Here is a 25,584-nt window from a genome sequence, read left to right on the forward strand (position 1 = left end):
TTGTCCTCTTTCAGAGACGGGTATTTTCTTCTTGCTGTGTACATTCTTAATATTTTTCAATCTCGTAATATTGTGCAGAAGAGAGAGGTCTGCATCTGAATCGCGCTGAGAAATTAAACTTCTCTCTTCTGCAGAATATTTCGTTTTGAGATTAATGACGCGTGTCGCCCTAGCTGTCTCTAGACGCGTTTCCACCGCAGGAACTTTCCTCAGGAGCTAGGGAGTCAGTTTGGACTGGTAATCTGTGTGTTTATACTGTAGGAACTGCTGTCAATATTTCCCCTCCGAAAGTACCTGTTGCGAGGAAGTAGGGGAAAACCTAGAAGAAAGCAACAAAGCAACTTCAAGCGATGACAATACTTTCAGCCAAACAATGAGCTGCCAAATATCACGTGATTTCCTCATCGTTTCCCGTCGTGACTCGTGAGGTTCGGAAAGCAGGTTTCGAGCAGGCAAGATGTACTTTTTTGTTTTTTTAAGTTGTGTTTTTCCTTTCTTGCGTCACAGTAATGATTAATCTACAGATTATTTACTGCTGAAACACATCTTAAAGTTAGCCTTGTCAGAGTTTTTCAGTAAACAAGATAATCGTGTTTAAGTGTCAGGAGTTCCAGTCAGGACGAAAGAAACACTTGTTACTTCTGTCGCGCTGTTAATGTGGTGACTTTCTGTTGCAGAATTTATTAAAACATGTTTATGTCATATTATACCCACAGAATATGCCAAGAGTGAGGGTCAGAAAGACAAACAGAGGTCTGATTCAGCCAGACATTCATGAGAGGGCATTTCTGGACATAGGGCCTATCTGTCTTAGGGAGAAGATTTGTATATTCTTTAAATAGATTGTTCATTTTTATCCTACATTTACATTTATGTAGAATTACATTTATTTTTTCCACTGTCTGTAAACCTGCTGCAACATGTAAAAATCCCATAGGATCTTATTTTATCCTAATCATGTCATAAACAATCTCCCTCTAACCTTTTTATTATTATTACTATTTATTTATTTATTTATTATTTTTTTGGTGCCAGATTTTTATTAGCCAGCAGATATGATATTTTTTGTAAATATCTGAGTGGACGGTATGCCACCGAGATGGTGGGAAAGTACCGGCTCACCTCCTTCATTGAATGAAACAACACATTATCTGTTCGCAGACCTCAAGCCTCCAGCATGTCCCGTTCCACTGGCTTCAACAGAACAAATGTGTCCTCTTTTTATTTTTTAACAACCTGCATACAGTTCTTGCCTGCTACCCTTTTGACGCAAAGGACTTTTAGAATGTGGATGAAACAGGTAAAGTTTACAATTCATTAAAACTTAAAAAAAGTTACAATGATTCAGTGGTTTAAAACACAAGGGACAAATCTATTGTTATATCAAATTGAATAAACTATAGACTTTGATGATAAATACATACTGTAGCTTGTACAGATAAATACAGATTATAAAACTATGAGGTGAATAAATATGTAGTTATATAAAAACACTGTCATGCACACACACACTCACCTAGCTATAATAAAAACATACAAATAAACAAAAAAAATATTAATACAGATATAGAGATAATAAAACAATAATGCAAATAAATAACTATATACAAACACTAACAATACACACATCTAGGTATTAATGTTGTCAAAAGTACTGACTTCGGTACCACGTCGATACTGAAATATTACAAATGTGAGGCTTTGAGCGCTGTTGAGCGGAATCATAAACACCTCTGATTGGCCGTTGTGTTCATGAGTTTATCGGATATGTCTGTGATTGACTACAATGATTCAAAACACTTTCAAACGCTCCTGTGCATTGATCATTGTAGCCAATCACAGACATATCCGATAAACTCATGAACACAATGGCCAATCAGAGGTGTTTATGAGGCTCAACAGCACTCAAAGCCTCACATTTTTTAAATTTCAGTACTTTTGACAACACTACTAGGTATATAAACACTTACAAATGTTCATGAAAGCTCATCAAAGTTTATATTTCAATTTCAGGTACAACGACGGTCCAGGTGCCAGATAAAATGATCGCCACCAAGGGGAAGCGCCAGGTCGGTGCAGTGACCTCTGGGGAGACCTTTCGCACCGGTATTTAACTAGAACTATTTCCTAGAACTATTGGCGGAAGTTTCCGTATTTTGGTGCGTTCGCACCTCAGGAACTAGTAAAGATTTTAGTCCTAGGAACTCCTTTTGGAGGAACTAATTTACTCCTACTTCAGAGTCGATCTAAACCAGCACTCTATGAACTATCCGTGACGTTTGTAAGACTTGAGAAATTAGATAAATGGCAGGCAGTCTACTTGAGGCCCTGAGAGGACAAAGGACCTCTCTGGAAATTAACTTTTGAACTCCCCCTTGTGCACTATCGAGACGAAAGTCTCACCTCCGAGTAGGGCTGCACGATATTGGAAAAAAAATTACATTGCGATATTTTTTTCCCAACGATATATATCGCGATATTGCGAGCCATCAATCCAGGCTAAAGTCAATAATTACCATTCCATGTTATTAATAATTTCACAAATAAGCAAGCTTCATTACAAGTGACAAAAAGGCCACTTAATATTTTATTCCAGAAACATATTTCTCTCAGAATTCGGTGAACGTTCTACACAGGACCTAACGTTCTTCAGGTTCTAGGACCCGAAAAATTATGTTTTCTGTGCTGATTCAGTGACGCCTTCATGTAAACGGCACCTAGAACCAGCAAAAGTAATGATTAATAATATGTAAAATATTACAATGAGACATTTTAATTGTTTATTAATAAACAAGTGTTTTCTGTAAAGATGAAGTTGACAATACTGACTCGCGATCTTCGCAGCAGTGATCGGGTGAAATGCACTTTTCATACAGATTTTTTTTTTTTAATGGTTCTTCTGTAGATAATAGTTATATTTCTATTTTTTTATTATTATTGTTATTTTTAGGTGTGTGAGGCGAGTAGGCTACCTTTTATGCTGAGTTTCGGTTCATGGATGATAGCTTAATCTCCAGTTCAGGCGCTGGCTGCTAAATTTAATTTTTAGGCTATTTATTAAATCCAGGAAATTGGATAATGAAATACTGATTAAAATTAAGATACAATTCATACAAAACGAAATTCGTTTTAAAGAAAGGCTTTGTGCTTTCTGTTTGAGGTCTCTGTGAAAGTTTTAAAGCAGTCTCTTAGTGCCGCTTTCATAACGGTCGCGTGACGCGTCCGTAATGTCACGTAACATTGTTATATCCTCATAAATGCGAACACGAAACGACTTTTTTAAAAAAGATAACCATCCACAACTTAATAACACTCCGGCAAAGTAGCCTACCTCTTTTTGGTCAACATCCTCCTTTTTGTAGACGAAATAGGCTAGTCCCAAATAGCTGATTTTTACTTTTTTGCGGTGGATCCTCTTCGTCGCGCATTTCCAGTGAATGTTGGCTGTGAGCGGTGAGCGCGGCACAGCGAACCAATCACTGTGCAGGCACGCGGAACGCGTATGTCACCACAGCAAAAAGCCATACAACAAACTCGTGTTTAGCCTACTGTGTGCTACCCTGGTGCTACCGTTCTCTTACACTGCTACTAACGTTACCCTTCACATCGCATGTTCCGGCGATGTGACTATCGCTCATTCGCACATCGCGATGTCGATGTTAAAACAGAATATCGTTCAGCCCTACCTCCAAGTCATCCTAATCTACATCTCTTTCCCTCTTCCCTCACTCTCTCTATCTCTTATGCTCAGATCACCTGAATTCACCCAAGAAAATATAAAGTTTAATGTGAATGATTATCACAGAGTATTGTACATGTTTGGTATAATTTGAAATGTCTCAGTACGACTGGTACAAATGTCTCTTTTCCAAATAAGTAAAACAAAAGTTAATAAGGTTTTAAGAGTTTAGAGATAACTGGCACACAAAGGCTCAATCCCAATTCACCCCTTGCCCCTACCCCTTGGCCCTACTCCTCTGTTTTGCGTGTTCCTGTGAAGGGGTAGGGTTGTCTCAATTCTCTTTTGGTTGGAGGGGGAGGGGTAGGGGTAGGGGTAGGGGGAAGGGCCAGATAGCCCTTGAAACGAAGATTTTTCGGGACCACACTTCAAACGAAGGGGTATGAGAATTGTACCTGCATACACCGGCTACAGAGGCAACATGACTGCCAATGATCATTTTCTTTGTCACATTCAATCTTGTGTTCATATTTACGGTCATGTTCTTCAAAGAAACGGTTGTAAAAAAAAATGCTAAAGTTCGTTAACAATATGACGCGTGTAAAAAGCAAAAGTTTGAAACGAAGTGGACGCGCGAATGAGGCGAATTCGCATCCACCGCGCCACGCTAAATGCCTCATTTGCGCTGCAAGACCTCCAGACGCGAGTAAATACGTCTTACGGTGCGTGTCCACTGGCGTGGAGCGAGCGGAGCGGAGCGAGCGTTTTCAATTCATTCCTATGGAAGTCGAGCTTCACGCTCACGCAGTGCATTTTGGGATTGCCAGCAGACCGGAGAAAGCATTGAGAGCGACCGAGAGTGTCAAAAAGGTTGGGCAGTTCTCGATTTAAGCAAATATCAAGCGAAAAATGCATTCGGCATCCAATTGTTGTGAGGTTCGGGATGTGACGTCTGTCTTGAGAGTTTAAACATATGCAAATTGTGCCGGAGTTTATGGTGGATTTAGTGCGTAAATCATTTTGTTTACAAATTAGACGCTTTGCAGCTGTTATTTATGTTAAATGTTTCATTTTGGATGTGTTTATTGTGATTATATTAGCTGGGTTTATAAATAATATATTATTAATAAAATTTAAAGGATATCTTTGCTTGGTGCATTTGGAAACAAAGCTGGTCTATTTCTAAATGTAATCACATGCATCGCTGATGATTATACTGTGTGTGTGTTGTAAAAAACTTAGATTAAACACACTCGCAACAGACACACCCCAAAGCGGAGGCGTTATAGCGTTGCCAGCGGCACTGAGCAGAGTTTTGCCGCTGTAGTGGACGGTGCGGTAAACAACTTGATTTACGCACTAAATCCAGCATAAACTCAGTCACAATTTGCATATTTTTAAAATCTCAAGACAGACGTCACATCCCGAACCTCACAGCAATTGGCTGCCGACCGCGTTTTTCGCTTGATATTTGCATAAAGTGCCCAACCTTTTTAAACCAACCTTGTTGACAGTTGCTCTCAACGCTTTCTCCGGTCCGCTGGCAATCCCAAAATGCACTGCGCGAGCGTGAAGCTCGACTTCCATAGGAATGAATTGAAAACGCTCGCTCCGTGCCAGTGGACACGCACTGTTAACATAGAAATCACTCGCGCCAGACGCTCTATTCACGTTTGTTGTGAACGCAGCATTATGCGTCGAAGATATCGTCATCTCCGTTGTTTTCTGCGAACTTAAGAAGAAAAATGCAAAAAATAGCTCTAACTCACGCAAGACTACAGCTGACGACGGCATCTTGGAAGTTTGTGATAAACATTGGCGCATCTCCTGTGACGTAGGCGCTAGCAACGACGTATAATGAAACTGTGTAGTAGTGGTGTCCTAGCCTGGTAATACCAGACTCTGTTACTTCGCTTTGCTTCGTAGAGAGAGTCTGGAGTTCCGTAATAGAAAAAGGTTTTCTTTACCGCCTGGGGGCGCTAGTCTGAAGCATAAAATCATTGGTTTCCCGTAAGCCAATCACATAACGTTTGGTCATGACGTATGCTATGCGCCGTTTCAGCCGCATCGAATTTCCACTGTGTGATGCTAAAACTATACTAAAAACTAAACCATCGAGCTAAATATGGAGTGAACATGGCTGTGAACGACTTTTGCAGGTTATGTGAAGTAAATCTTGGCATCCACGGTACAATCAGTGCCTCTAAAACAATATTTGATAGTAGAGAGAATCAAGAAAATATTTGTAGCCAACTGTCAAAGTTAGGATTAGTTCTGTCAAACACAGCTCTTAGTTCTTCTCGAGTCTGTCGGAAATGCTGCAACTTAATTACAAGATTACAGCATGACATGACACACACAGAGAGAGAGATGTAAGCAGGCATAAATTAAACATACCTTCTTTCACGATAGATCTTAGTTCACCCATCTTGGAAAAACATTATCGGAAAGGGGAGTCACCTTTGGACGCAACACCGGCCTTTGGTCTCCCCAGTTTCTCGCTGACGATTGGTAATAGTTGATAAATTAAACTTTTCCCTAACCCTGTCGGGAGTAGGGCCTCAACATCACCTCCATTCAAAATGTTGAACAAACACTCTTCTTGTTCTGTCTTTAGTTTGCTAATGCCGGGAATATTCTCCACAACAGAGCGAATTGCATCCCGTGTCTCCATATCCGCGGTCATATCCTGAACTACAATCTAAACTAGGCGCTTAGCGTCTACGTCACAGCTCTTAGCCCGCCCTCTGTTCGTTGATTGGCCGGCTGTTTTCAGGCCGGAGGAAAACTGAGAGATAGGTCACGGTCTCAGACTGAGTACAGGAGCGAAATGAAATAGAGCGGAAGTACGAAGTCTGACGTAGTCAGGCTAGTGGTGTCCCATTTCTTAGGGGAATATTTTCACCCCTACGCCTTGACACTCTGTTTCAAGGGGCAAGGGTAAGGGGTAGGCGAAGGGTTAGGGGTAGACGAAGGGGTATAAAATAGAATTGGGATTGGGCCAAAGGAAGGTAGTCTCTAGACAAATGGTCTCATACCTCTTAACTCTGAATGCAAATATCCATTGTTAGCAGATGTTTCCATGTGAAAGAGGTTCTGTCTATATAATTGAATGCAGCAAAAGGTTCAGGGACTTTTTGTTACTCAAGTTGGCCCATGATGCTAAGAGTGACCAAAAACTGGTATGTCTGGCTTTGCCATTTCTTTATGCATGCTGCTACCATGTGGACAGAGGATGAGCAATAACACTGTGTCTTAACTACACGCGACGCTTGATAAAAGGTATCTTTTCCATGTTAATCAGAGTTTTTGTCCTAACTGGCGACACACGACGAATCTATTTTAGAAACGGTTTCTATTTTTCTGCGACGTCGCGCTGGAACAACAAACACAAAGTGTGGCAATGATAATCTCAGGTACTGTTTATGTGCTTTATTTAATGTTAAAAGCGTGTAATGTGACTTTGAATATCATTTAGTGCTCCAGCTTTGTTGCTGTAAAAGCAACAGTGGATAATTCACCTCAGATCTTGAAATTAAACAAATGGAAAGAACGTTCTTCAAACTGTGAACAAACAAGTGAATTGTTTGACAAAGATTGTTTTAGTAACTCAGTAGCCTATGTATTTGAATAATGTTAAAATGGTGTAATATTTGTGAATTTGATTATGTAGCCTACTTATCCACTTTTGCGAGTGCTGTCGGGATTTCTCTCTGGTGCCGTGAGACTCCGCCCACACACTGTTATGTTTGGCTGACTCCGCCCACACACTGTTCTGATTGGCTGTGGGTTTTGATTGATTTTTACTCATCTCTCAGTCGTGTCACGTCTAGTGTGGACAGTCAAATTATTTGTCGCTGGAATCTTATTGCATCGCGTCTGGTTAGGACACAGTGTAAGTGTCTGTAAATTTATAAAAATGTTGACAGCAATTTTTCTCACACTGAATGTTGCAGGTCAACGGCGATTCCCACGGACTCTCCGGTGAGAGCAGATCTGGAGGAGGAGCAACAGAAGAGGATCCAGAAGAATACTGGAAATAACAGTCATACTGTGTAGGAAATAAACATTAAATACAATTATGTGAATAAATTTGGAAGGTTTTGTGGAAATTAAACCAACCTGGGTTGGGAGAAATATAGATGGTTGTAAATGTGTACAGCAGCTGATTTTGTATATAAACTGCTTTGCTTGGAAAATTTCTTGATATTACAGTTGGTTAGTTTGCTAACTAAGCATATCTGATGCAAACCACGTCTGAGGAGAACTTTACATGGAAAGGCGTGTTGTATGATGCCATTTCCTATAAATGTTTTCGCAACCAGAAAAACGGAAAAAAGCAGCAGGTAGAAAAGCTATAAAGGAAGTGAGAACAGCATTTGTGGATCAAGTCTGTGTACTATTCACATCTGTTGAGACAAAATGGAAAAAATTATTTTCTTCTGTGTAATTTGGTTTGTAAATATGCAAACCTCTTCCAGTGGTAAATTATCAAACTTTAATTCTTTACATAATGTCATTATTTTAAACCTTTATAGTAATTATTATAAACATCTCCAGATTTATCAGTACGGGGATCTTCTGATGTGAGAGTTCGAATGGGAGAAAACATCATTCTGAACTGCAGCATGAGAAACAGAGATGAAGTCGCCTGGTATCATCTCAGATCTGAAGAGCTCGTTCTGCTGATTTCTGCTGAGAAGCACAAAACCGGGAGAAGACTTCTGATCAACTACAATCAAAACCGAACACGTATGAAAATAACAGCAGACAGTTGGGTCACTAGAGTCTCTTTAACTATTTCTGGAGTAACAGAATCAGATTCAGGACTTTATTTCTATGGAATAAAGTCTGACACTCCAGAGATGCACTTCAACAAACCCATCAGACTGGAGATTGAAGGTAACAGATTTCAGTTTTTCTCATCATTGGGAGTAAGATGAGCCACTCAAGGTTTGGGACATAGCTGTTTGTTATTGAGAGCAACACATGTGTAGAAGTAGTTTGTATCCTAAATACATACATATACACACACACACATAATATAAAATAATATATGTGTGTGTACTGTGTATGTTTATATGTATATACTGTACAAATACACACATTCATTGCACAACTCCATTATTTGAGTGAAAGTATAGACACTTCTGGTGAAATATATTATTATGTAATATATATTATGTATTACAAGTAATACAAGTTAAATTTGATGATCATTCATAATGTCTTAATATTAGGCTAATTCAAAAGCAAAACAAGTGAAAAAAAAAACTAGATATTAGGGAGTGATAAGCGTCCTCTGAGACTACCTACTGTTTACAATGGTAATTAATTGTTTTTTTTAAGTGTGTTTTCCTACATCTTGAAACTTTTAGTTCTATAAATGGGGATTTGATGGATAAAAAAAAAATTTTTGGTCACCACATTAAAAATAACATTTAAATATGATATGATGTAGTATTTGTAAGCGTTTGACTATTTCTGTCACAATACCATAGTTACTGTTAGGTAGTGTAACTACATTAAATCCATAGGGAATGTTGCTGATTTGTAGACTTAAAGCCTTCTATAACTTGTTCATTCATGGCTCAATGTCTCTCCTGGTTTCCACGTCAGTGATGTTTGATCTGATATCTGTGTTTATAATAGAGAACTCTGTATGTTTCTCATTGGATCTCGCAGCGACTTTATTAATTCTGTGGTTACATTTTACATTTACATTTAGTCATTTAGCAGACGCTTTTATCCAAAGCGACTTACAAATTAGGACTAAATTAAGCGAGTCATCGTGAAGAGGCAAAAACAGCGCAACAAGTGCTCAAGATACGAAGTTCAGGCATTATTCAGAGTAGCATAAGCCTGATAAGTGAGGTTTTAGAGGGAAAGGGACGTTTTTTTTTTTTTTTTTTAATGCGGTTAAGTGCTCACGGAAGAGATGGGTTTTCAGCCGTCCTTTGAATGATGTCAGGGATTCTGCGTTCCGGATGAGGGTGGAAAGAGCATCACCAGCAGGGAACTGTGAATGAGAATGTTCTGGAAAGTGATTTTGTGGCTTTCTGTGATGGAACCACGAGCTGTCGCTCGTTGACCGATTGTAGGCTCCTGGTAGGGATGTAGACTCGTAGGAGTGAGTGTGTGTGTGTGTGTGTGTGTGTGTGTGTGTGTGAGTGTGTGTGTGTGTGAGTGTGTGTGTGGACAGAGAGAGAGCAGAGGATCTGTAGACACTGTGATCTACAGCACATCGAGGATGAGTGTGTGTGTGTGTGTGTGTGTGAGTGAGGCTTCTGGTAGGGATGTAGACTCGTAGGAGTGGGTGAAAGTAGGAGGGAGCTGAGCCTGTGATAGATCTGTAAGCAAGCGTCAATGCCTTGAACTTGATGCGGGCAGCGCGTGGTAGCCAGTGCAGAGAGATGAACAGAGGAGTGACGTGGGCCCTCTTGGGCTCGTTGAAGACAAGACGAACTGCAGCATTCTGGATCATCTGTAGGGGTTTAGTTGCACATGATGGAAGTCCAGCCAGAAGAGCATTGCAGTAGTCAAGCCTAGAAATGACCAGGGCCTGGACGAGAAGTTGTGTTGCATGCTCAGTTAGGAAAGGCCTGATCTTCCTGATGCTGTGCAGTGCAAACCTGCATGATCGAGCTGTCTTTGAAATGTGATCTGTGAAGGGTTAAAGTCTACCATACGACTATCTTGAACTCATTTAATACCTGTTTAAAAGTTACAAAGCTCTTTTCAAAGTCACTATCATACTAGAAAAGAAAGGTTTCTACTGTGTTTATTTGACAAGATTCTAAAACATATACAGTGGTGTGAAAAAGTGTTTGCCCCCTTGGTAAATATGATCAAATATGGCTGTAAAAAATAAATCTGCATTTTTAATCCTTTTGATATTTTATTTAAAATATGTGCAAAAATCTAACCTTTCATTGAAGTGAAATAATTGAAAGTGGGGGGAAAAATTATGAAATAAATGTTTTTCTCCAAAACATGTTGGGAACAATTGTTTGCCCCCTTTTATTAAATACTTTTTGCAACTTCTTTTTTCCAAGATAACAGCTCTGAGTTTTCTCCTATAATGCCTGATGAGTTTGGAGAACACCTGACAAGAGATCAGAGACCATTCCTCCATACAGAATCTCTCCATCCTGTTCTCCGTTATCTGACCATAGAACCCCATCCCGTTTGAAGTTCCAGTAGTGTCAGTTACTTTTCAAATGTTCTATGGTCAGATGAAACAAAAACATTCGCTTTTTTGGCAGCAAACACTTAAGATGGGTTTGGTGCACACAGGGATAAAAAAAGTACCCCATGTGTAAAATGAAATACTCTGCTGTATCTTTAATGCTGTGGGCCTAATTTTCTACCATAGGTCCTGGACATCTTGTTCAGATACATGGCATCACGGATTCGATCAAATACCAACAGATAAAAAATCTAAACCTTACAGCCTGTGCTAGAAATCTTATAACGGAGCTTCGCGCCCTCCGTGCCACTTCCCGCCGAAACGGGTGTGGCCTAGCCTTATAAAAGGAGCTCGAAAAGGCTGATTCACTGATTTTTCAATGCCGAAGCGAACCAGAGTGAATCACATGCACGGTAGGGAACGCAGTACTCGTTCCCTCTTCTAGAGAGAACCGAGGTTACGTTAGTAACCGAGTACGTTCTCTTACGAGAGGTCTCTCGTACTGCGTTTGTAAAAACGCAATGGGGACCCATTGTAAGACGCCGTGCATGCAGGGATCAACACTACTAGAACTGGAAGCGAAGTCCAGGATACAGAGTGCACAATCACCATAGGGACTCACAGAGAGCCCGGGAGAGAGGATGGGGAATCCCTCTATCCATATATACAGTGAGGAAAATAAGTATTTGAACACCCTGCTATTTTGCAAGTTCTCCCACTTAGAAATCATGGAGGGGTCTGAAATTGTCATTGTAGGTGCATGTCCACTGTGAGAGACATAATCTAAAAAAAAAATCCAGAAATCACAATGTATGATTTTTTAACTATTTATTTGTATGATACAGCTGCAAATAAGTATTTGAACACCTGAGAAAATCAATGTTAATATTTGGTACAGTAGCCTTTGTTTGCAATTACAGAGGTCAAACGTTTCCTGTAGTTTTTCACCAGGTTTGCACACACTGCAGGAGGGATTTTGGCCCACTCCTCCACACAGATCTTCTCTAGATCAGTCAGGTTTCTGGGCTGTCGCTGAGAAACACGGAGTTTGAGCTCCCTCCAAAGATTCTCTATTGGGTTTAGGTCTGGAGACTGGCTAGGCCACGCCAGAACCTTGATATGCTTCTTACAGAGCCACTCCTTGGTTATCCTGGCTGTGTGCTTCGGGTCATTGTCATGTTGGAAGACCCAGCCTCGACCTATCTTCAATGCTCTAACTGAGGGAAGGAGGTTGTTCCCCAAAATCTCGCAAAACATGGCCCCGGTCATCCTCTCCTTAATACAGTGCAGTCGCCCTGTCCCATGTGCAGAAAAACACCCTCAAAGCATGATGCTACCACCCCCATGCTTCACAGTAGGGATGGTGTTCTTGGGATGGTACTCATCATTCTTCTTCCTCCAAACACGTTTAGTGGAATTATGACCAAAAAGTTCTATTTTGGTCTCATCTGACCACATGACTTTCTCCCATGACTCCTCTGGATCATCCAAATGGTCATTGGCAAACTTAAGACGGCCAAGACATTCCTTGACATGTGCTGGTTTAAGCAGGGGAACCTTCCGTGCCATGCATGATTTCAAACCATGACGTCTTAGTGTATTACCAACAGTAACCTTGGAAACGGTGGTCCCAGCTCTTTTCAGGTCATTGACCAGCTCCTCCCGTGTAGTTCTGGGCTGATTTCTCACCTTTCTTAGGATCATTGAGACCCCACGAGGTGAGATCTTGCATGGAGCCCCAGTCCGAGGGAGATTGACAGTCATGTTTAGCTTCTTCCATTTTCTAATGATTGCTCCAACAGTGGACCTTTTTTCACCAAGCTGCTTGGCAATTTCCCCGTAGCCCTTTCCAGCCTTGTGGAGGTGTACAATTTTGTCTCTAGTGTCTTTGGACAGCTCTTTGGTCTTGGCCATGTTAGTAGTTGGATTCTTACTGATTGTATGGGGTGGACAGGTGTCTTTATGCAGCTAACGACCTCAAACAGGTGCATCTAATTTAGGATAATAAATGGAGTGGAGGTGGACATTTTAAAGGCAGACTAACAGGTCTTTGAGGGTCAGAATTCTAGCTGATAGACAGGTGTTCAAATACTTATTTGCAGCTGTATCATACAAATAAATAGTTAAAAAATCATATATTGTGATTTCTGGATATTTTTTTTTAGATTATGTCTCTCACAGTGGACATGCACCTACGATGACAATTTCAGACCCCTCCATGATTTCCAAGTGGGAGAACTTGCAAAATAGCAGGGTGTTCAAATACTTATTTTCCTCACTGTAGCAGCGTCACAGACGCAATATATGACATCACATAGACAAGGCGGAGAGCCTGAACTAATGCGGAAATGTGGGTCTTACGCAATACTGCCCATTCAGTACAACAGTCGGCAGCGCGCAGCGCTTTCGATCTCAGCGTTTCCGGATCAGAGAGAACTGATTCGCTCAAACCGACAATAGCTTAGCCTGCAAGGCGGGAACCTCAAGGTTATAAAACCTTATAAATGTAGACGGCGAGGCCCAACCTGCCGCCATACATATGTCCTGTAAGGAAATCCCACTAGACCAAGCCCACGACGAGGCGACGCCTCTCGTGGAGTGCGCTCTAACACCCAATGGGCACTGTGAGCCCTTGGCGGTGTATGCCAGCGCTATGGCATCAACTATCCATCTGGATAGAGTCTGTTTCGAAACAGCCGCTCCCTTGGAACATCCACTGAACGAGACAAATAGCTGCTCAGTCTGTCTGAAAACAGACGAGCGAGACACATAAGCTCTTAGCGCTCTAACTGGGCAAAGAGAGCTTGCGTCCCCTTCCTCGCCCGACACCGGCAGGGCAGACAGGGAAATGACCTGAGCCCGAAACGGCGTGTTGAGGGATTTTGGGACGTAACCGTGCCTAGGTTTGAGTATGACTCTGGAGTCACTTGGCCCGAACTCTAAGCACGCCGCGCTCACCGAGAGCGCGTGCAGGTCACCCACGCGCTTCACTGAAGCGAGAGCCAGCAAAAACACTGTCTTGAAAGACAGATGCCTGAGGCTAATTGTTTGGGTAGGCTCGAAAGGATCACCTTTCATGGCTTCCAAAACAGTAGAAAGGTCCCACATAGGGACCGAGGGAGGTCTGGGAGGATTAAGCCTCCTAGCTCCCCTGAGGAAGCGGATGACTAAATCGTTTCTTCCCAACGACTGACCGAGCGTTGTCTTAGAGAACGGCGCGATAGCCGCCACATAGACTTTGAGCGTGGAAGGGGCTCTGCCCTTATCCAACAGCTCCTGTAGGAAGGAGAGAACCTCCGTCACCCCACAGTCGAAGGGTGAAAAACCCCGAGCTGTGCACCAGCTGGAGAACACCGACCACTTCGAGGCATAGAGCCGTCTGGTAGACGGAGCCCTAGCCTCAGTGATAGTATTTAGCACTCCCACTGAGAGGTCAGCGGGTACCCGTTGAGCGCCCACACGTGGAGGGACCACAACTCCGGGTGAGGATGCCAAATCGAACCCCTGGCCTGAGAGAGGAGGTCCCTCCTCAATGGCACTGGCCAAGGGGCAGTATCTGCTAACTGCATCAGAACTGGGAACCATGGTTGGTTCCTCCAGAACGGTGCTACAAGCAGTACTGAACATTTTGTTTCCCTGATCCGTTCTATCACCTGAGACAGGAGAGAGACGGGGGGAAAAGCGTAGAGCGGACAGCGCGGCCACGTGAGGGACAGCGCTCTTTCGCTCTTGGAAAAGAACACGGGGCAGTGAGCGTTTTCGTGAGACGCGAACAGGTCCACTTACGCTTTGCCAAATCTCTCCCACAACAGCTGGACTGTTTGCGGGTGTAGAGACCATTCGCCCGTCGGAATGTTGTTCCTGGACAGTCTGTCTGGTCCCAGGTTGTGTAGCCCGGGCACATGCACTGCTCTCAACAAGCGCAGGTTGCGCTGGGCCCATAACAGGAGGCGTTCTGCCAACCTGTATAGGTTCGGGACCTGAGACAGCCCTGGCGATTTATGTAGGACACCACAGACATATTGTCCGATTGGACTAAGACGTGGTGGCCCTCTATTAGGGGACGAAAACGCGACAGCGCATTTCCAGGCAGTTGATATGTAGGAGCTTCTCCCGTTCTGACCACTTGCCGAAGAACGGTCTGCCCTCGAGCAGCGCTCCCCATCCCGAGGTGGAGGCGTCCGTCTACACCACTTTCACTCTCGAGGAAATCCCCAGGCTTACACCTGATTAATACCAGTCGCTCGCTTTCCAAGGTTCCAGAGCTGCGACGCAGCTCTGATTGACCCTGAGACGAAGCTGACCGGACGTCCACGCTCTGCGCGGTACTCGCGCTTTCAACCAGAACTGCAGGGGGCACATACGGAGCAGACCCAGCTGAAGAACTGATGATGCTGAGGCCATAAGGCCGAGCATCCTTTGAAAACCCTTGAGCGGGACGATCGCGCCGCAGCGAAAAGGGCTCGCTGCACGCTGAATGCTCAGCACGCACTGTGAAGACAGCCGCGCTATCATAGACCGCGAGTCCAGAACTGTGCCCAGAAATGATATCGTTTGACTGGGGTTCAGACAGCTCTTCGCCCAATTGACTCTGAGACCAAGATTCTCGAGGTGATCGAGTAAAATGGTCCTGTGCTCCACGAGCTCTGATCGCGATTGAGCCAGAATCAGCCAGTCGTCCAAATAATTCAGCACTCGCATGCCTCGAAGCCTGAGGGGCGCGAGCGCTGCGTCCATGCACCTCGTAAATGTACGGGGTGCTAGGGACAAGCCGAACGGCAGGACTGTGTACTGGTATGCCTGTCCCTCGCAGGCGAATTTCAAAAAACACCTGTGACGTGACGCTATCTGTATTTGAAAATACGCGTCCTTCAGATCTATTGACATAAACCAGTCCCCTCGGCGAATATGCGCAAGGATTTTTCTGGTTGTGAGCATTTTGAAACTGCGTTTCGTCAATGCTTTGTTTAGCTGTCTTAGATCCAGTATGGGTCTGAAACCCCCGTCTTTTTTGGGAACCAGGAAGTATCTGCTGTACTGCCCCCCTTCGCTCTGAGCCTGAGATAAAGGCTCTATAGCCCCTTTGCTCATCAGTTCTGATATCTCGGTACGAAGTAGGTGTGCTACTTCTGAATTTACTTTCGTCTCGACGCGTGCTGTAAAGCGGCTAGGACGTCGATAGAACTGTAGCGAGTAGCCTTTCTTTATAATGTCTAGCACCCAATCCGAAACCCCTGGAAGCGCTGCCCATGCATCTGCGTGGTTGGCTAAGGGTTGGATGCGAAGCGCGCTCTGGTCGCTGGGCGACCGAAGCGCTTCGGTGTGCAGTAACATAGGTGTGATGCCCGTGACATTCGAGGCGTGGAGCGCACTGATTACAGCCGGCGGGACACTCGCCCTCGACCCCGCTATGGTGCTTAACCGATTGAGGGAGGGCTGAGCGAGTTCCGTAGGACTCATGAAGTCTGTGGGTAAATGTGGGCGCAGCGGGGCGGGCACATTTACTGCATTGAGCGCACTGTCTGTCTGAACAGAGCGAGCGCACACAGGTTTCGTTTTTACAGAAACCGCGCGACATGCATAACATGGTGTTTGAGCTATGTTGGGTGCGCGTTCGACCTGGGTCGAACTTATGAGCGCGAGCTCTGTGTGAAGGGCTGTGCTTGTGTGTAGGGATGGGCACTGGGAAGTGGGCATCAGCTCTACATTTATAGCACCATCGGCCGTGGCCGGGCTCATGATGTCTGTGGGTAAATGTGGGCGCAGCGGGGCAGGCACATTTACTGCATTGAGCGCGCTGTCTGTCTGAACAGAGTGAGCGCACACAGGTTTCGTTTTTACAGAAACCGTGCGACATGCATAACATAGTGTTTGTGGGCACTGGGCAGTGGGCACGTTTGCTATGTTTGGTGCGCGTTCGACCTGGGTCGAGTTTGAGAGCGCGAGCCCTGTGTGAAGGGCTGTGCTTGTGTGTAGGGATGGGCACTGTGAAGTGGGCATCGGCTCTACATTTATAGCACCATCGGCCGTGGCCGGGACACCAGAAAATACACTCTTCACAGGATTTATCTGGGTAGTCGTAAAAACGGCTTTTGTGTGCAGGCAAGCGGGCAGCTGTACGGGCTTGCGCATTGCAGAATAGGCTGAGACAGTCGCAGTTCCTGGAACTGAAACAGCGGTGCACTTTGGTGAGAGTACGGCCGCAGGGGGACTCAAACACCGGCGCTTTCCTAGGCATGCTAGGATGTCTTCGGGGCTTCCGGTTTCACCGTGACCTTCTGCCGCGGTCCACGCGGAGCGTCATTGCGATGAAGCAGCGGGAGGCGGTCGCTGTGGCTGAGAGCTCCGAGCGGTCGGTTTAGCACGACCCGACGCAGAGCCGGAGCGCTTCGGGAGGAAGTGCTTGAAGGCTTGAGACGCTTTCTGAGCCTCGGCGAATCTCTCCACAAACTCGTTGACGGAGGATCCAAAGAGGCCGGCAGAAGATAGCGGGGCGTCGAGGAACGCGGTGCATTCAGACTCGTACATCTCCGAGAGCGTCAGCCAAAGATGTCTCTCAGCTACAGTAGCAGAAGCCATGCACCGTCCAATGGCCTGTGCAGCAGACTTAGTAGCGCGAAGGGTGAGGTCCGAAGCGCTACGCAGGTCCGTGAGGCAGATAGCGTCAGGTCCCATCTCGTCCAACTTACGGAGGAGATCACCCTGAAAAATCTGCAGCGTGGCCATCGTATGTAGTGCAGACGCAGCCTGCTCAGCGGCGGAGAAAATACGCGCAAGCAGTGTTGACGTCGTGCGGCAGGCTTTGGATGGCAATACCGGTTTCGTCCGCCGTCCAGCAGAGGGTGGGCAAAGATGGGTTGCTATCGCCTGTTCCACCGGCGGAAGTGAGTGGTAGCCTCTGTTTTTAGCATCGTCCAGAGTGGAGAATGCTGGTGACACAGACGAACGGGTTCGTGCTGAGAGGGGAGCGCCCCAAGCTTTTGCAACTTCTTTATGAAGCTCAGGAAGAAATGGAGCGGGCTTGGACTCAGGCGAAGAGCGCTCACCAGGAAGGAAGCAACCATCCAGCCGGGTATGAGAAGGGAGTTCCGGAGCAGACCACTCGAGGCCGAGGCTCGCCGCGGCCAACGTGAGTACGCGCATCAGTTCCCTCTCGATGTTAGCTCTCTTGCCAGGTTTACGAGCAGGAGGCGCGAGATCCTCAGAGCTCGCCCAATCCTCGCTGCCCGAGGCTAGCAGAGAACACGTGTCATCCTCCCCCGATGCGGCTTTAGCATCATCTTCCTCGAATGAAGCGGCGGCAGACTGCGGCCGCTGTGCATCATGAAGTGATTCGGGCGAAGCCGGAGAAGCAGGCGGGCGAACCGGCGAGCTTGGTCGGGCTGGAGAAGACTCAGGGGCCCGCTGAGAGCGACACTTTTTACGGCGCGGCAGTGTAGCGGGAGGTGCAGGCTCGGAGAAAAATGCCAGGCGAGTCCTAAGAGTCACCATAGGCAATATCTCGCAGTGAGGGCAGCCGCCGTCGGCGAGCGCGAGCGCTGCGTGATCTTCACCCAGGCAGGAGACGCAGATGACATGGAGGTCTCCCTCGCTGAGTGAGGCTCGGCACGAGCCGCATGAAGGCATCTTTAGAAAGACGCTAGCTCTTTTAGTAGTGCGTGTCGCAGGGCGAACACACACACACACACACACACACACACACAAAGAACAGTAAGAAGGCTTTAAAGGATATATGCGCCGGATAGCGCAGCTGGAACGGCAGTCGAAGGCGGCATGGGCCAGCAGCTTCTGAGTGGCTCGTCCCGCTGAAGTGCTTTCTCAGACGGCGCGGCTTCTTCCGTGATCCAGCGATGCGAGAGCTTCGCTGAAGAGTTGAAAAATCAGTGAATCAGCCTTTTCGAGCTCCTTTTATAAGGCTAGGCCACACCCGTTTCGGCGGGAGGTGGCACAGAGGGCGCGAAGCGCCCTCATTGGTCTGACGTCACCTCAGACCTCGCTCGATAGGCTAATGCAGTTGCTGCAGAGCAGCCAATGAGCGAGTGAGCCGTCTCGCCTTTGGCTGTGTGCTGCTGCAACGCGCCTTACAACAATGCAAAATTATAGGATAATTTTTTGGCTTCAGTATTTCGTGGAAAAGAGTTTTTCCCCATTGCGTTTTTACAAACGCAGTACGAGAGACCTCTCGTAAGAGAACTCAGAGCTGTTATCTTGGAAAAAAAGAAGTTGCAAAAAGTATTTAATAAAAGGGGGCAAACAATTGTTCCCAACGTGTTTTGGAGAAAAATTTTTTTTTCATAATGTTATTTTCCCCCCACTTTCAATCATTTCACTTCAATGAAAGGTTAGATTTTTGCACATATTTTAAATAAAATATCAAAAGGATTAAAAATGCAGATTTATTTTTTACAGCCATATTTGATCATATTTACCAAGGGGGCAAACACTTTTTCACACCACTGTATCTGAAAGGACTTCAGGTAACATTATTAGCTGAATATATTTTTGCTTGTTAACTAATGTCATTGTCAAACTTTGCCATCAAATGATCAGTGTTCAAAAAATGCTGGGAAATCATTGAACTTCATGTTACCCTACATGTGCGATTACTGATAGGCTATCTGCAAAAAAAAAAAACAATAAAAAAACAATCACGTTTTAACAAGAAAAAAAAAATCATCCACTGACTTTCAAAGTTAATTGACTTTCAAAGAGTTAAAAGTATGATATTTGTCTATCAAATATAGAGAAGTTAAAGGGATAGTTCGCCCAAAAATGATATTTAAGCCATGATTTACTCACCCTCAAGCCGTTCGAGATGCATATGTCAATCATTTTTCAGACGAACACATTTTCAGTTATTTTAGAAAATGTCTTAGATCTTTCAGTGGTTATAATGTGAAGTTATGGGGTCCACTGCTTCAAGTCCCAAAAATGTGCATGCATCCTTCACAAAAGTAATCCATCCGGCTCCTGTACGGCGAGAAATCATTAAAAGTTTTCTGTCTTCTGTTAGAACGGTGTTGTGTTAGCGGCCGCTAAGTTAATACCTAATGATCTTTTCGACGGAAGTGAATCATTCAAAACTAACTTTAGCTGGACAATAACTTTATTCTAGAGCTGCTGTAAAGCCTAAACAATCTCTGTTACTGTAATCTCCTATTATCACTGTAAAGCTGCTTTGAAATCGTCCATATTGTTAAAAGCGCTGTATAAATGAAGGGGACTGGACTTGACTTGACTTGACTACAGGTGGAGCAGTTCTGGCAGGTCACGAAGGCCTTCTGAGGGTAATCCGTGCGGTTTTGTCGTAAAATTATATATATTTAAAACTTTATAAACGAAAATAACTGGCTTCCGGTAGCTGTCGACGCGCATTCATGGAGATGGATGCTGGCGTATGACGTAGGACGTAGCGTAGGAAGCGTCGTGACGTAGAACGAACGTAGAGTTTTGTTTTGCTCTGCTCTCTGGCTGCACTGTCACGTTCGTTCTACGTCACGACGCTTCCTACGCTACGTCCTACGTCATACGCCAGCATCCATATCTGTGAACGCGCGTCGACCGCGACCGGAAGCCAGTTATTTTTGTTTATAAAGTTTTAAATATGTATATTTTTACGACAAAAATATTTTCCAGCAGGATTTGCACCTGCCCACACTGCCAAAAGAACCAAAACCTGGTTCAATGACCATGGGATTACTGTGTAATTACTGTGTGATTTCATGTAATATTCTAATTTTCTGAGATTTTGATTTTGTGGTTTTCACAAGCAGTAAGCCATAATCATCAAAATTATAACAAATAAAGGCTTGAGATATCTCACTTTGCATGTAATGAGTCTATATAATAGACTTTCACTTTTTTAATGGAATTACTGAAATAAATCAACATTTTGATGATATTCTAATTTTATGACCAGCTTAAGAACACAAACCTTGAAACAGGGTCCAAGGTGCAAGCGTTGAGCAATTTATAAAAACTTTATCATCTCCGCGTAAACTTCAATAACGTGACTCAGTGAGAACGCTGACGGCGTGCACATGCGTATTACATGTTCAGTCTATAGGTATGCGTGTGGATAGTGTCAATATGTATTGTGGATAATTCACCCAAAATAAAAATTTCAGTGTGAGAAAAAATTCAAGTTTACAGAGTTTTAGTGTCAGTACTACATTAAACTACTATATATAATGTTGAATATAATGTATACAAATTTAATTGGTGAATATTTGTGGGTCCTGAATCTGAAAATTATAAATGTCTGTCACCAGTAAAAAGTGGCCGTCATTATCATAAATATATCTAGTCAAGCATATTCATCTAAAATAATTCAGTATTTTCATCTTTAGAATCATGAATATTGTTATTCTGGCGTCTTTATTGTCCTGAGCTTTGGGTTTTTCAGCACAAGTTCAAGAAAATTCATTTTCACACACAATGTAATATCAAATTAGCATTCTAATCAACAGAAAGTGTTTTGTAAACCTTTTTTATCAAATGTCTTGTAGTATCACAATAATATGGTATTGTGAGTTCAGTATCGTGATATGTATCATGAATCGTGACATGAGGGGATCGTTACACCCCTAATCATTTGTGAAAATTCAGTTATTTGTTTTGTGCACTAATAAACATCTGTTAAAAAACTTTAAGACTTTCAGAAACATTGTTTAAATAGATTTCTGTGTTTTTAATAAAGTGACATATATTTGTCTTTCTTAAACAGAACTGCCAAAAGAAGAGGACATCACAGGTAACATCTTGGCTGTTTAATTGATTATGTGTAAATCCAGCTCTACTTCTAACACTGTCTGTTGTATGAATGTGAGTAACTCTTGTGTCTCTGTAGATGGAGTGAGAGATAGAAAGAGTGAGAGAAATGAGATTTTCTCAATGTTTCGATTTTTGTTTTGCACCCTCAGATTCCAGTTGTTTCAAATAGATGTATCTTCTCAGCCAAATATTGTTCTATCCTAACAAACCATAAGTCAGTGGAAAGCTTATTTATTCAGCATTCAGATGATGTATAAATCTCAATTAAAAATAAATAAATTACCCATGTGACTGGTTTTGTGGTCCAGGGTCACAAATATATATACATATATATATATATATATATATATATATATATATATATATATATAAAGAAAAAAAGAGTTCATGTAGATTAAAGATTAAACTGGGAAGGGTCATAGCACTTGCATATTGTTGTCCTAATGTTAGTTTCACTGCTTCTGTTGTTCTCATTTGTAAGTCGCTTTGGATAAAAGCGTCTGCTAAATTAATAAATGTAAATATATAAATGCGCTAAATAAATGCCTCATTCATTCAGTCATTTGTGTAAATTCAGTCATTTGTTTCGTGCACTATAAACATCTGTTTATTGTTTATTTTTTTAAGACTTTCAGAAACATTATGTTAAAATAGATTTCTGTGTTTTTAATAAAGTGACATATATTTGTCTTTCTTAAACAGAACTGCCAAAAACAGTGGACGTCACAGGTAACATCTTGGTTGTTTAATTGATTTTTGTGGAAATCTGGATCACGTCACCAGTCTCGAGTCGCACGGCTATATCTGTGACAATATCCAACAATACATTATATGGGTCAAAATTGTAGATTTTTCTTTAATGCCAAAAATCAAAAATGCCAAAAAAACATCAAAAATGTTCCATGAAGATATTTAGTAAATTTCCTACCGTAAATATATAAAACATTTATTTTTGTGTGAATGCAGCAAAATCGCCAACATAAATGAACAACTTTAAAGGAGATTTTCTCAATGTTTAGATTTTTTTGCTCCCTCAGATTCCAGATTTACATATAGTTGTTTCTCGACCCAATATTGTCCTATCCTAACAAACCATACATCAATGGAAACTTATTTATTCAGCTTTCAGATGATGTATAAATCTCTCAATTAAAAAAAAAAAAAAAAAAAAACAGACCCATGTGTGGTTTTGTGGTCCAGGGTCACACATATATACAGGTGCTGGTCATATAATTAGAATATCATCAAAAAGTTGATTTATTTCAGTAATTCTGTTAAAAAAGTGAAACTTGTATATTATATAGACTCATTACATGCAAAGTGAGATATCTCAAGCCTTTATTTGTTATAATTTTGATGATTATGGCTTACAGCTTGTGAAAACCACAAAATCAAAATCTCAGAAAATTAGAATATTACATGAAATCACACAGTAATCACACAGTGATACCATGGTCATTGAACCAGGTTTTGGTTATTTTGGCAGTGTGGGCAGGTGCAAATCCTGCTGGAAAATGAAGGAAGCATGAAGTGCTCTGGACATGTCCTGGTAGACGGCTGCGTTGACTCTGGATTTAATAAAGCACAGTGGACCAAAGTCCTCTTTTCTGATGAGAGCAAATTTTGCATCTCATTTGGAAACCAAGGTCCCAGAGTCTGGAGGAAGAATGGAGAGGCACACAATCCAAGATGCTTGAAGTCCAGTGTGAAGTTTCCATAGTCTGTGTTGGTTTGGGGAGCCATGTCATCGGCTGGTGTTGGTCCACTGTGCTGTCCACTCAACGCAGCCGTCTACCAGGACATTTTCAGAGCACTTCATGCTTCCTTCAGCAGACAAGCTTTATGGAGATGCTTCCTTCATTTTCCAGCAGGATTTGCACCTGCCCACACTGCCAAAATAACCAAAACCTGGTTCAATGACCATGGTATCACTGTGTAATTACTGTGTGATTTCATGTAATATTCTAATTTTCTGAGATTTTGATTTTGTGGTTTTCACAAGCTGTAAGCCATAATCATCAAAATTATAACAAATAAACGCTTGAGATATCTCACTTTGCATGTAATGAGTCTATATAATATACAAGTTTCACTTTTTTAATGGAATTACTGAAATAAATCAACTTTTTGATGATATTCTAATTATATGACCAGCACCTGTATATATAAGAAAAAAGAGTGCATGTACTTTTTTGTAGATTAAAGATTAAACTGGGAATGACAATAGCACTTGCATATTGTTGTCCTAATGTTAGTTTCACTGCTTCTCTTGTTCTCATTTGTAAGTCACTTTGGATAAAAGCGTCTGCTAAATGAATAAATGTAAATGTAAATATGTAAATGCGCTATATAAATGCCTCATTCATTCATTCATTTGTGTAAATTCAGTTATTTGTTTTGTGCACTAATAAACATGTTTACATTTTTTTAAGACTTTCAGAAACATTGTTTAAACAGATTTCTGTGTTTTTAATAAAGTGACATATTTGTCTTTCTTAAACAGAACTGCCAAAAACAGTGGACATCACAGGTAACATCTTGGTTGTTTAATTGATTATGTGGAAATCCAGCTCTACTTCTAACACTGTCTGGTTGTGTATGAATGTGAGTAACTCTTCTGTCTCTGTAGATGGAGTGATGGTGACGGAGCGTGTGTTGATGTTCGCTGTTGTTGGACTGGCTGTGTGTGTGTTTCTTCTGACTATAGTCGTTGCAGGAGTGATCAGTTACCATTGTGGACAGCAGAAAGGGTGGAGAGATGCGAAACAAGAAGCTCTGATGAATCAAAAAAACCCTAACCCTTATTTGAAAATCTGAGCTTTGCACTGCCAGTAAAATCAGAGCATGGAAGGAAACACTCATTAAAACAGACAGCCGTGTTTCAGATGACTTCATCTGTTCACAAGATTTCACTATCAGTGTTGAAAATCTGAGATGTGTCAAATGTTGCCTTTTTCAGCAACAGTGAAAGCAATCATTAATAGTTGTGGTGATTTAAAAAAAATAATAATAATTTGTGGTTCATTTGTGTGTCAATGATATTTAGTTCAATATGAAAGCACTGCGTCACTGACTTTAATGCAATATTTATTCATTCAACATAAACAATATTCAAGCTTAGAGTTCAAGCAGTGTGCAGTTTTTACATGTACAGAATAAGCTCAAAAAAGATCAGCAGACTCTCTTGAAAATCATTAGACTGCATCTTTAGACATTATATGTTTATCTAGACTGATGAGCATTCATTTGCACACATAAGCTGAGTTTGAGAAAATAGAAATACAAACTGTTTTATGGCAAATAAATCTTGTTTAAAAATGTCAACAGAAATGTGTTTTGATCAAATAAACAGCTGTAAAACCAAGACATTTGATGTGTTTGTGCATTTTCTGTCAGGAAACGTTATCATTACTAATGCTAAACCTCCTTACACACGTTTAAAGACAATGTCAGATCTGCCATCACACTCTCAGAGACACAAAAAAGGTTAATCTTTTATTTGTTTACATTTATTCATTTAGCAGACGCTTTCCAAAGCGACTTACAAATGAGGTTTGTGGAGCATTCAACACCCAATTGGCTATGGTGATGATGTTTTAAAAGAATCTCAACCAGAAAAAATAGTTTGTTTGTTTTTAAAAGATTCTCAACCACAATTCATAAAAATAAACCTACCCATACTTGTTGAATTTGTCATTTTGGCTGTCAATATAGATATATATAGGCCAAGTAAATATAAAAAAAATATGTCCTTGGAAGGGCACAGAACTTCTCAATCAAAGTCAAGTCAAGTTTATTTATATAGCGCTTTTCAAAATACAGATTGTATCAAAGCAGCTTCACAGTATTAAATTAAAATAATACATCAATGTTTGTTTCTAGTGGAAAACGTCCACGTTTGGTAATGCTGATCAATAGTATTGTTGATTGATTGATTAATTAA

At 42.3% G+C, this 25,584-nt stretch overlaps 1 protein-coding gene across 5 annotated transcripts; it reads left to right on the plus strand.

Annotated features, from left to right (window-relative positions):
* Window positions 1–285: 285 nt before the first annotated feature.
* On the plus strand, window positions 286–25,000 carry LOC311300110 (uncharacterized protein). Of its 5 annotated transcripts, none has more exons than XM_084424242.1 (9): window positions 286–452; window positions 1,162–1,300; window positions 2,014–2,106; window positions 7,636–7,732; window positions 8,240–8,581; window positions 21,595–21,621; window positions 22,344–22,370; window positions 24,145–24,171; window positions 24,271–25,000. In XM_084424242.1, the coding sequence occupies exons 5-9, from the start codon at window positions 8,278–8,280 to the stop codon at window positions 24,456–24,458; spliced, it is 573 nt and encodes a 190-aa protein (XP_084280368.1). In that variant the 5' UTR covers window positions 286–452; window positions 1,162–1,300; window positions 2,014–2,106; window positions 7,636–7,732; window positions 8,240–8,277; the 3' UTR covers window positions 24,459–25,000. The 5 variants fall into 5 exon arrangements, with proteins under 5 accessions (XP_084280368.1, XP_084280370.1, XP_084280369.1 ...); XM_084424241.1 differs by having other exon boundaries at window positions 290–459; window positions 7,636–7,734; XM_084424243.1 differs by lacking the exon at window positions 22,344–22,370 and having other exon boundaries at window positions 289–452; window positions 7,636–7,734.
* Window positions 25,001–25,584: the final 584 nt, after the last annotated feature.

Source organism: Rutilus rutilus (assembly GCF_951802725.1).
Source record: "Rutilus rutilus genome assembly, chromosome: 11".
Classification (NCBI taxonomy): Eukaryota; Metazoa; Chordata; class Actinopteri; order Cypriniformes; family Leuciscidae; genus Rutilus; species Rutilus rutilus.

What these genes read in the sequence shown, in the direction of transcription:
- LOC311300110 (XM_084424242.1), top strand. Translation starts at nt 8,278, where the DNA reads ATGGGAGAAAACATCATTCTGAACTGCAGCATGAGAAACAGAGATGAA. An exon ending in CATCAGACTGGAGATTGAAG is followed by an intron (nt 8,582 to 21,594) that starts GTAACAGATTTC and finishes TTTCTTAAACAG; the next exon opens with AACTGCCAAAAGAAGAGGAC. An exon ending in AAAAACAGTGGACATCACAG is followed by an intron (nt 24,172 to 24,270) that starts GTAACATCTTGG and finishes CTGTCTCTGTAG; the next exon opens with ATGGAGTGATGGTGACGGAG.